This window comes from Musca autumnalis, unplaced genomic scaffold (genome assembly GCF_047663935.1).
Source record: "Musca autumnalis isolate F117 unplaced genomic scaffold, ASM4766393v1 scaffold_5, whole genome shotgun sequence".
Taxonomy (NCBI): domain Eukaryota; kingdom Metazoa; phylum Arthropoda; class Insecta; order Diptera; family Muscidae; genus Musca; species Musca autumnalis.
In genome coordinates this window covers 202,551,134-202,563,969 of record NW_027412088.1, presented here as the reverse complement: position 1 = coordinate 202,563,969, position 12,836 = coordinate 202,551,134, and the positions used below count along the sequence as shown (strand labels likewise).

The following is a 12,836-nucleotide window of genomic DNA, read 5'->3' as shown; positions in this document are numbered from 1 at the left end:
AAGAAGGATGCAATTTTTTGGATTTCCTGTTTATGATCCAACCAACCTTAACAATATGAAAACTATCCACATTGTGGTTAATGAGGCACTTTTACGACACTGTAAACTATCTTCCAGCGACTGATTTATGCGGGCAGCATTACGGGCAAATTCTTCATCATCTCCCGGTTGACGACTGCAACAACACCAACAGCAGGTGGCCAATATGGGTACTACGGCCAATATCATAAATATACTCATGAGGGCTATAAAACCGGATTCAACTTTTATGGCCTACAAGGGAAAAATCATTAACTCAATAAGATAGTTGTTCAAAGCCTTCTTTATGTTATTCTTACGTTTAGGCCAAATTCAAATAGCGTTAGATTTGAATGTAATAATTGTCTAACTTGTCCTGTGGTGATGAGTAAAATAATTGCCATTAATAGATGGTTTTGAATGAATATTGAGTTGTTGTTGTACTTACCTAATGGCAATTCATTGGGTGTTATAACACCCATAAACTGACTTACTAAAGTAAATAGCATGGAACCACTACTTATATCCATACCCGGTATGGTATAGGAATAATATGTCCCTGTGGTTGTGGTTGCTGCGGGCAGTGTTTCATTATCAGCCATTTTGAAAGTTCTGGAAATTGAGAAGAAAATAAATGAATAAATATTTTTCAATTTGGGGGCGAATGAGTAACGTCAATATGTATACGCTCAGGGAGACCATTAAGAAAATAGTTTATTTGAATCCACTCATCACAATATTGTGAAGAGTAAAAATAATAAAAATATTCCGTGCAATGGATACCAAAAATACTACCTGGTTTAAAAAATCTGGGCTTAGCTGCAATCTTATGCGAGATTGCGACATTTTGGTTATCTCGGGAAGTATTGGCTTTCAATATAAAAAAATAATGTTGTTGTAGTCATGACCAAAAGGACTACAAGCTATTAAAATCCTAAATGCTTTCCAAAACGTGGCTTTAAACTTGATTTAAGCGCTAAAGACTTAAACTTTCCTGCAGGGAGTACATGAAGTCTATCTGAATTTTGGGAATCACTCTTTTATATAATTACTAGCAAAGTACCCGCTACTTCGTATGCGGAAAGGATATAACAACAAATAAACAATATATAATATGAAAATGGCGAATTTTGATCAATTTTTATTTTAGTACTGTTCGTCTCTTTTTAATTCGATTTTCAAAAAGATCAGCCGTATCTCACCCTTACACATTAACAGCGAGACAAACGTTGAATAGCAATACTCACCCTAACTCCAAAACATACAGATTCCAGCACAGTCCCTACACCCAACAAATTGAGTACCATTAAGTACTTTTCGTATACTCATGGCACGTTTTTCGACAACATATATCAATCCTACACTGACTTGAATACAAAATAAAAACAGTGATCGTAATTCCAAATCTCAAGATTCCAGGTGTATCCGTTCATCCAATTCCAAATTGTACCATTTCGTACTCTTCGTACCCATAAGTAAGGTTTTCGAAAACTACCTCAATCCTTCACTTTAACAGTAACCTTAATTCCACATTTCAGGATTCCAGCTCTATCCGTTCATACAAATCCAAATTGTACCAAATTTAGTACCATTCAGAATTTTTCGTACCCATAAGTGCAAATTTTCAAAACTACCTCAGTACTATGTTCAAACAATAAGCTTAATTCCGAATTTCAGGATTCCAGATATATCCGATCACTCAAATCCAAATTTGGTACCATTTAGTACTATTCGTATCCAAAGTACGAATTTCTAAACCTACATCTATCAACACTCCAATATCAATTTTAATTCCGAATTTCACGATTCCAAATGTATCCTATCACTGAAATCCAAATTGTACCAAATTTAGTACTTTTCCTACCCATAACAAAAAATTTCCAAAACTTTATCAATCCTACACTCCAACTCCAGTACTCCTTATTCCAAATCTCGGGATTCCAGCTATATCCGTTCACCCAAATCCAAACTGTACCAAATTTGGTACAATTTAGTACTATTCGTACCCATGAGTACGAATTTCCACAACTACCTCAATCCTACACGCCAACAGTAATCTTAATTCCAAATTTCAGGATTACAGCTGCATTCGATCACCGTAATCCAAACTGTACCAAATTTGTTACCATTTAGTACTTTTCGTATCCAAAGTACGAATTTCTAAACCTACCTCTATCAACACTCCAACAGTAATCGTAATTCCGAATTTCAGGATTCCAAATGTATCCGATCACACAAATTAAAATTGTACCAAATTTGGTACTATTTAGTACTTTCGTACCCATAACTAAAATTTCAAAAACTTTATCAATCCTACACTCCAACAGTACTCCTTATTCCAAATCTCGGGGTTCCAGCTCTATCCGTTCACCCAAATCCAAATTGTACCAGATTTGGTACCATTTAGTACTTTTCGTATCCATAAGTACAAATTGTCTAAACTACCTCAGTGCTATGTTCAAACACTAAGCTTAATTCCGAATTTCAGGATTCCAGATACATCCGATAACTCAAATCCAAATTTGGTACCATTTAGTACTATTCGTATCCAGAGTACGAATTTCCAACCCTACCTCTATCAACACTCCAACAGTAATCGTAATTCCTAATCTCACGATTCCAAATGTATCCCATCACTGAAATAAAAATTGTACCAAATTTAGTACCATTTAGTACTTTTCCTACCCATAACTAAAAATTTCCTAAACTTTATCAAACCTACACTCCAACAGTACTCCTTATTCCAAATATCGGGGTTCCAGCTATATCCGTTCACCCAAATCCTATTTGTACCAAATTTAGTACCATTTAGTACTTTTTGTTCCCATAGGTCCGAAGTTCCAAACCTACCTCTATCCAACACTCCAACAGTAATCTTAATTTCGAATTTCAGGATTACAGCTGCATCCGATCACCGTAATCCAAATTGTACCAAATTTAGTACCATTTAGTACTTTTTGTTCCATAGACCCTAAGTTCCAAACCTACATCTATCCAACACTCCAACAGTAATCTTAATTTCGAATTTCAGGATTCCAAATGTATCCGATCACCCAAATCCAAATTGTACCAAATTTGGTACCATTTAGTACTTTTCGTAGCCATAAGTACGAATTTTCAAAAGTATCCCAATTCCACACTCCAATAGTAATTTTAATTCCAAATTTCACTATTCCAGCTCTATCCGATCACTTAAATTCATATTGTACCAAATTTGGTACCATTTAGTACTTTTCGTACCCAAAAGTACGAATTTCCAAAATACCTCTATCCTACATTCCGACAGCAATCCTAATTCTAAATTCAGAATTCCAGCTCCATCCGTTCCCCAAACCCAAATTGTACCTTATTTGGTACTAATTAGTACCTTTCTTACCCATATTCGAAAACTACCTCCATATCTCAAACCTACACTCCAACAGTAATAGTAATTCCAAATTTCAGAATTCCAACTTTGTCGGTTCGCCTAAATTCAAATTGTACCAAATTTAGTACCATTTAGTACTATTCGTACACATTTTCAAAACCACCTCCTTATATCAACTCATCTTCTAAACCTTGATTTTCATTCCAAATTTCAAGATTTTAGCTCTATCCGTTCACGTAATACCAAATAGTACTAAATTTAGTAACTTTTAGTACTTTTCGAACACTTATAGTTCGAATTTCCAAAAACCCTTTGGTACACCTTTCTAACTCTCCATCAGTGAACCTCATTCCAAATTTCAGAATTCTAGCTCTTCGCGTTTGCCTAATACAAAGGGTACCATATTTAGTACCTTTTAGTACTTTTAGTACAGTTCTAGTTCGAATTTCCAAAAATCCAGCCTTATCTGACACTTTTGGACCAAGAGTGACCCTCACCCAAAATTTCAAGATTCTAGCTTTAGCCGTTTAGTCTGGGCGTTGATTACACTGTGCAACAAAATGGAGCTCAAAGTCTGGGGAGTGGAAAATTCCTATTGGAGATGAAAGCCCTTGGTGAGTATATACAGAACCCCGAAGGACAGATTCGCCGTGAGTCGAACTTTCGCGATATGGCGTGATGAATATTTTGCTGGAGACCCTAAATGCCATCTGGAATCAGCGTTATATCTTTGTTCGCGGTTGCTTAAGCTTATATTTAAGATGACATGTCTTCAGTCAAATCAAATGTCGATTTTTTTCGTAGCACATTTCGACCTTCTAACTCGTTTCCTTCAAAGTCCTTTTCGTCCTTTATTTCAAGAACCGTAATAAAAGTGGCACAAGATGGCATTTTTCCGCTTCGGAATATTCTACAAAAATGTCGCCCGGAATATTTTAGGTACGGTTCCCAAAGACATAAAATCGATAAAATCTTGTTGAAGCGGTCGTTTTTTACTTTTACCCGAATCTTGCTCAGACAGCCCTATATATATATTTATTTCAATATATTATTGTTAACCTATTGATGACCTAGAATTCTCGGAGTCATTAAAACAGTTGGATCTCGTTTTGCTAAGCACGTTAATTTCATTATTTTTTGGAATAAAGATCCGGATATCCGAATTATTGAACCGGTTATTCTGATATTAAAACCTAATTTTTATCCGGTTTTTATGAACCGATTAACCGTATATGTATATCATTAGAAAGCTATTAAGATTGTCAATCAGATATGATTAATATGCACTAGACATTTTAAGCGGCTTTGGTGCTGCAACCAAAAAACCGTATTTTTGATTCGTTTCTTAACGTTTGTGAGGATACATTTCTGTGCGTGAAAAAAATTAGGATCATGACTTTGGGGGTGGAAAATTCTTTTTGGAGGTAAAAGTCCTTGGTGAGGACATACAGAACTTTGAAGGGCAGATCCGCCGTGAGTCGAACCTTTGAGTTATGGCGGGTTGAATTCTGGGATGGTGACCCATTATTGCAAGTGTAAAAAGTTACGTAACTGAATTTCAAGTGGGTTTAGGGTTCTACTGGGACAATATGTGCTATGTCGGTGTAAGATTATTTTCGTGATATGCCCTAGCCAAATCGGATGCATTTTTTTGTTTTGTTTTAATATTTTAACCCCGAAATTGTATCTTTGCTAAATCAAATCAATTTAAGACGATTTAGATAGAACATTTAGTGTCTTACTCTTATCCTGCCTTGTTTTTTATGTCATTGTTGTTGAAAAAGGTATAAAAATATACTTTAAAGAAAAGGAAAGATACAATTTCGGGGTTAAAATATTAAAACAAAACAAAAAAATGCATCCGATTTGGCTAGGGCATATCACGAAAATAATCTTACACCGACATAGCACATATTGTCCCAGTAGAACCCTAAACCCACTTGAAATTCAGTAACGTAACTTTTTACACTTGCAATAATGGGTCACCATCCCAGAATTCAACCCGCCATAACTCAAAGGTTCGACTCACGGCGGATCTGCCCTTCAAAGTTCTCTATGTCCTCACCAAGGACTTTTACCTCCAAAAAGAATTTTCCACCCCCAAAGTCATGATCCTAATTTTTTTCACGCACAGAAATGTATCCTCACAAACGTTAAGAAACGGTTCAAAAATACGGTTTTTAGGTTGCAGCACCAAAGCCGCTTAAAATGTCTAGTGCATATTAATCATATCTGATTGACAATCTTAATAGCTTTCTAATGATATACATATACGGTTAATCGGTTCATAAAACCCGGAAAAAAATTCGGTTTTAATATCAGAATAACCGGTTCAATAATTCGGATATCCGGATCTTTATTGCAAAAACTAATGAAATTAACGTGCTTAGCAAAACGAGATCCAACTGTTTTAATGACTCCGAGAATTCTAGGTCATCAATAGGTTAACAATAATATATTGAAATAAATATATATAGGGCTGTTTGAGCAAGATTCGGGTAAAAGTAAAAAATGACCGCTTAAACAAGATTTTATCGATTTTATGTCTTTGGGAACCGTACCTAAAATATTCCGGGCGACATTTTTGTAGAATATTCCGAAGCGGAAAAATGTCATCTTGTGCCACTTTTATTACGGTTCTTGAAATAAAGGACGAAAAGGACTTTGAAGGAAGCGAGTTAGAAGGTCGAAATGTGCTATGAAAAAAATCGTCATTTGATTTGACTGAAGACATGTCATCTTAAATATAAGCTTAAGCAACAGCGAACAAAGATATAACTCTGATTCCAGATGGCTTTTAGGGTCTCCAGCAAAATATTCATCACGCCATATCGCGAAAGTTCGACTCACGGCGAATCTGTCCTTCGGGGTTCTGTATATACTCACCAAGGGCTTTCATCTCCAATAGGAATTTTCCACCCCCCAAAATTTCGGTTCACAGTGTTATCAGTCAGTCAGTCAGTGAGTCATCATTACTGAACTCTTTTATAAGTATAGATCATGCCCACCAGAAATTATCTCTGGAATTATGAAGTGGCTTACGAAAAAATAAGAACTAAAACCATATTTGAACGGAGCAAAGAAGATGGCCCCTAAGGTTGTTTAATGTGGAGTGGGTGGCACCTAGGGTCGTCTACGGTGGAGTAGATGGTCCCTAATATGGAAAGATTGTCTCAAGGGTCGTCTACTGAAGAGTAAATTACCCCTAGGGTCACCTACGGTGGAGTATATAACCCCTAGGGCCTTCTACCAGAGAGTAGATGATCCCTATGTTCGTCTAATGTGAAGTAGGTGGCCCCTAGGATCTAATTTGGAGTAGATGGCCCCTTAAGTTGTCTACAGTGTGGTAGATAACCGCAAGGGCCATCAACGGCAGAGTAAATGGTCTGTAGGGTCATCTAAGGTAGAGTAGGCGGCCACTAGGGTTGTCTAAGGTGGAGCAGATGACCCCTAGGGTTGTCTACAGAGTAAATGTCCCCTAGCGTCACCTACCGTGAAGTAGATGGCTATTAGGGTCGTTTACGGTGGAGAAGGTAGCACCTAAGGTCGTTTATGGTGGAGTAGATGGTCCTCAGGGTCATATAATGTGGAATAGATGACCCCTTGGGTCGTCTACCGTAAAGCAAATGGCCGTGGGGTCGTCTAAAGTGGAGTAAATGGCCCCTACGACAATCGAAGGTGGAGTAGATGATCCCTAGGGCCGTTTACGGTCGTGTAGATGGTATATAGGGTAGTATACATTAGAGTAGATGGTCTATGGTAGAGTAGATGACGCATAGGGTTGTCTATGGTACTGTAGATGGTCCCCGGAGTCGCCTACGGTGTAGAGTATGGTCCCTAGGGTCATCTACGGGGGAGTAAATGGTACGAAAGGTCGTCTACGATGGAGTAGATGGTATATAGGGTAGTATACTTTAGATTAGATAGTATCTAGGAGATGGTTCCTAGGACTATCGAAGGTGGATTAGATGGTCTCTAGGGTCGTCTACGGTCGAGTAGATGGTCCCTAGGGTCGTTTGCGGTGCAGAAAATGGTACCTAGGGCCATCTACGGTGGAGTAGATGGTCGCTAGTGTCGTTTACGGTTGAGTAGATGGTTCCCAAGGTCGTTTACGGTGTAGTAGATGGTAAATAGGGTAGTCTACATAAGAGTAGATGGTATCTAGGATGGTCTATGGTAGAGTAAATGGCACCTAGGGTCGTCTACTGTAGAGTAGATGGCCCCTTGGGTCGTTTACTGTAGAGTAGATGGCCCATTGGGTCGTCTACTGTAGAGTAGATGGCCCCTTGGGTCGTTTACTGTAGAGTAGATGGCCCATTGGGTCGTCTACAGTTGAGTAGATGGCCCATTGGGTCGTCTACGGTTGAATAGATGGCCCATTGGGTCGTCTACGGTCGAGTAGATGGCGCAAAGGGTCGCCTACGGTTGGGTCATTTACTGTAGAGTAGATGGTCTATTGGGTCGTCTACTGCAGAGTAGATGGCCCATTGGGTCGTCTGCTGCAGAGTAAATGGCCCATTGGGTCGCATACTGCAGAGTAGATGGCCCATTGGGTCGTTTACTGCAGAGTAGATGGCCCATTGGGTCATCTACTGTAGAGTAGTTGGCCTATTGGGTCGTCTACTCTAGAGTAGATGGCCCATTGGGTCGTCTACGGTTGAGTAGATGGCCCCTAGGGTCGTCTACTGTAGAGTAGATGGCCCATTGGGTCGTCAACTGTAGATTAGATGGCCCCTTGGGTCGTCTACTGCAGAGTAGATGGCCCCTTGGGTCGTCTACTCTAGAGTAGATGGCTCATTGGGTCCTCTACTGTAGAGTAGATGGCCCCTTGGGTCGTCTACTGTAGAGTAGATGGCCCCTTGGGTCGTCTACTGTAGAGTAGATGGCCCCTTGGGTCGTCTACTGTAGAGTAGATGGCCCCTTGGGTCGTCTACTGTAGAGTAGATGGCCCCTTGGGTCGTCTACTGTAGAGTAGATGGCCCCTTGGGTCGTCTACTGTAGAGTAGATGGACCCTTGGGTCGTCTACTGTAGAGTAGATGGACCCTAGGGTCGTCTACTGTAGAGTAGATGGCCCCTTGGGTCGTCTACTGTAGAGTAGATGGCCCCTTGGGTCGTCTACTGTAGAGTAGATGGCCCCTTGGGTCGTCTACTGTAGAGTAGATGGCCCCTTGGGTCGTCTACTGTAGAGCAGATGGCCCCTTGGATCGTCTACTGTAGAGTAGATGGCCCCTTGGGTCGTCTACTGTAGAGTAGATGGCCCCTTGGGTCGTCTGCTGTAGAGTTGATGGCCCCTTGGGTCGTCTACTGTATAGTTGTTGGTCCCTTGAGTCGTCTACTGTAGAGTACATGGCCCTTAGGGTCGTTTAATGTGGAATAGATGGCCCCGTGGGATGTCTACGGTGGAGTAGATGGTAGATGAGCCGTTTAGGTTGTAGTATATGGTCCCTTGGGTATAGATGGCCCCTTGGATCGTCTACTGTAGAGCAGATGGCCCCTTGGATCGTCTACTGTAGAGTAGATGGCCCCTTGGGTCGTCTACTGTAGAGTAGATTGCTCCTTGGGTCGTCTGCTGTAGAGTTGATGGCCCCTTGGGTCGTCTACTGTATAGTAGTTGGTCCCTTGCGTCGTCTACTGTAGAGTACATGGCCCTTAGGGTCGTTTAATGTGGAATAGATGGCCCCGTGGGATGTCTACGGTGGAGTAGATGGTAGATGAGCCGTTTAGGTTGTAGTATATGGTCCCTTGGGTCGTTTAATGTGGAATAGATGACCCCTTGGGTCGCCTACTGTAAAGGAAATGTCCCCTAGGGTCATCTAATGCTGATAGATGGTCACTTGGGTTGTCTAATGTAGAGTAGGTGCTTCCTAAGATCGTCTACTGTAGATTAGATTGCCCCTAGGGTTGTCAACCGTTGACTGTAGAGAAGTTGGCCCATAGGGTCGTCTACTGTAGGGAAGATGACCCCTAGAGTCATCTACGATAGAGTAGATGGTGCCTAGGGCATAAACAGGTCGTCTAATGTAGATTAAACGTCCCCTTGAGTCGTCAACTGTATTTCTACTTATTTTACTTTGCAGGGACCAAGGCATATTGAACCGGTAGTTATGGCAAAATGTCCGTTATGTTGTTGTGGAAATTACAACAAAAATATATTTTTTACAATGGGATTTAACATTCGAACAGCTGGTGTGACACCACTACCTTGGTAATTTTGCCATGGTATGAACTTACGAGATTTTATTCCATTATGGACTAGCTCACGAAATAAATTCTATAATTATTATCAAGACCACAATTGTTACCTTCGGTAAAAATTCTAAAACGATTCTCCATCTCCAACCGCACTAAATTAACAATACTACAAGAAAATGCGTTTTATGATGATGATGTTAAGTATACACCCAGAGGTACCATTTCATAAAGAAAAGAGTAACTATTCTTTGCGGATTCCATGGTTAGCACGACCGACTTGTACTCACAAAGTCTGCGAAACATAATCACATTTTCCATTAGAGCTTAAGGATGGATGGATGCCGTAGGTAATGATAGACACCAAGCGTCGGTGATGAATATCAACTGGTTGGTCGGTTTTTTCCTATACCTTTATTGTGTTTTAGACTCGGTCAGAGGGTATAATTATGCGGTCTGGTGTTATCAACGAAGATCAAACTGAAATTTAGTCGGTCCACTTTGGCCAGCCTCATCTTACTTGAACATTCCTCGCAGTTGGAAATTACATGCGAGGAATATTCGAATATCTCCTCTTATTCTGCGGTCACTTTGTTCATGAGCTGGGGAGATGAGAATGCAATAGAATGTTGCCCGTACAATTTTCATTAATATGTGAGGATCTCGATATCGTTAGGATTACCATCTACAGCATGTTGAAGGATGTCACAAAAATAGTAAAAGGGGGTGACGCCAAGAAAGGCGATTTCAGATACTTTATCAACCGATTTTGCTCAAAAAAAGTGTACAAAGCATGTCCTAGCGATATAATTTCAGGAAAGTAGTTTCCTTCCTTCTCTGTTAAACCAGTTTTGCTTCTCTGCGTATACATATTGACAACACTCATACGCCACATACTAATTAGAGATAAATATTTCCGTTTTTAATGAAAACAATTATTAATTAAATACAAATTATATAAATATTATTTTTCAATTTAAACTTTGGTTTCCTTTTGTTGTTTTCTCTGTCAATTTGTATTTTAAACAATGTCAGTTAATTTGAATAAGTATTTGAAATCTGTTTAATTTGACACTTAATTTTTTTGAAATTCAACGATATTTGAGATTATGGTTTCTCAATTGGCTAACCAATTGAATTAATCTCTCTATAGGCAAACTTACACATTCACGCGAATATCCGTGCAATTTAAAAATGTGGTTAAACGAGGGTAGATTATAAAGGGTTTGATAAATTAAATGAAAATTAATTATAAAATTATCGGTAAGAAATGAGTAGAATAGTAGAAAGGTAGAGGCTACATATTATAACACAAAACTGTTGTGCCGTTGTTATTTCAAGTACTATTATTATCAAATTAAAAAAAAAACAACAACAGTAAAATTCAAACTTTAGTGAAAATGGCCAGGGATATGATTAACAAGTAGATAACTTTAATAACCGTACCTATCTACAAAAATACAAATAAAGGTAAAGTCACATTAGGCAAATAATTGCTTTAGCGACAGCCAGTGTGCGCTTACTGAGAGTAAATGAGCGTAAATAATGCATCGAAAGTTATGCTTACTTGTTCTCAGTAAGCGCACACTGACTGTCGCTGGAGCAAATATTTGTCTAATTTGACCTTACCTTAAGAGAACACTTATGTCTTACCTGAATGAAAATATTTCCCAAATTTTTTTGCCTCCCGCCTAATGACACTAAAGGACGAATGCAATTAAAATGTGTACAAAAAAGTAATTACATAACAAAATCCAAAATCAACCAGATATGATTCAAATTCAATTAGTAATTTTGAAGCTTCACTGCCAAAATATAGAATGTCCTCCAACCACCAACACTAAATGTAAAGTGAATTTTGTGGTTTTTGTGGTCATTAGCATCACGACCAATAACAACAAATATAAACAGTCATGCCATGTATTCAATGAAGTTTTTGCCTGGCTGTTTGGTTTTATTGGTGTTGCTGTTATTGTTGTCTTTGCTGCTCTACCACAAATGTACAAAAATTGCTTATTTACGACGATATCCTCTGAATGGCATATTTTTGTGGAACAGCAACATTTGGAAAATTAATAAAATTAATTATAAATTGAAGCGATGCAAACTGAACATCAGATAGAATGAGGGAGGGTGTGTGTGTGTGAGAGAGTGAGGGAGAGAGGGGGAATATGAGAAAGGGAAATTGTGTGTTATTTGGTAAATTGCTTGAATGTATTTTATTATATGGTCAGACCATACCAATTATCAAATGCCAAAAACCAAAATGCCATTTAAATTAAATGCTCGATTTGAAAGGTAAAATAAAACAGAACACACAGACAATATGGTATTGGAATGGATAATAAAATATAGCAGAGGGGTTTTTGTGGTATTTTGAAAATTACTAGCAGATACAGATGTTTCTGGAGATAAATAACACAAGGCGACAGAGAGTGTTAATTTTTTAAAATAAGGACACGTTTAAAAGCTTCTTTTTTAAAAATATTAAGGAAATATTACAGAACAATGAAAATAGTTAAAAAATTAAAAAATAAAAAGCGCCAACAAAAATATTTAAAAACAAAAAATTAGTTTAGTACTTTTAAAAATTATTTAAGAAAATTCTTACAATAATTTTTAAAATGATAAAATAACTAAATTAATTTTATATTATTATTAACAATAATTTTAAAAATATTAATAATAATAATTTAATAAAATAATTAATTAATAATTTGAAAAATTAATTAATTTTCAATATGCAATTTTAAAATTAGTTTTAAAAATACGTCGAAATCGCTTATATCGTCGATCAAGGGACCGAGCATATTCGGACCCTATAAGCGATAGTCGTTATAAACGATATTAATAAAAAAATGTGAAATTATATGAGGTATAGTGACCTTTCGGTATAAATACGTTGTTTTATTTAGTAAATAAAAAAATTCAAATTTTGTACTTGTTCATTCTATATACATACGTAAAAAAATAATAAAAAATAATTACATTAAATTTAATAATAATTCATCAATATCTTCTACGTGTTGGGAGAAATGAGAATGGAGACAAATGTCTTCAAAATCGTTCACAGGACCATTAATCCCGAATATTGAAAACAATTAGCAATGACAGAAGACGCTAAACTTGTCCAGGCTTCATGCAATATTTGTCGATTTTGGTAATGCCATTTTATTGATTTTATTACCCATTGGTCAATGGCACAAATTCAAGCCTTATTGACTTGACACCGTCTACATGACAGTCGTAATTCAGTTGTCC

General features: G+C 37.9%; 1 protein-coding gene across 4 annotated transcripts in view; it reads right to left on the bottom strand.

Annotated features, from left to right (window-relative positions):
* prom (prominin) overlaps positions 1–12,836 on the bottom strand; it is a 73,515-nt gene that overhangs the window by 39,923 nt on the left and 20,756 nt on the right. For all 4 annotated transcript variants that reach the window (XM_073989711.1, XM_073989713.1, XM_073989712.1 and 1 more), the window contains exons 2-4: positions 467–630; positions 339–394; positions 47–273 (exon numbers count right to left, since the gene is read on the bottom strand). In XM_073989711.1, coding sequence (XP_073845812.1) covers positions 47–273; positions 339–394; positions 467–620 — 437 coding nt within the window. In that variant the 5' untranslated portion in view covers positions 621–630. The remainder of the gene's footprint in view (positions 1–46; positions 274–338; positions 395–466; positions 631–12,836) is intronic.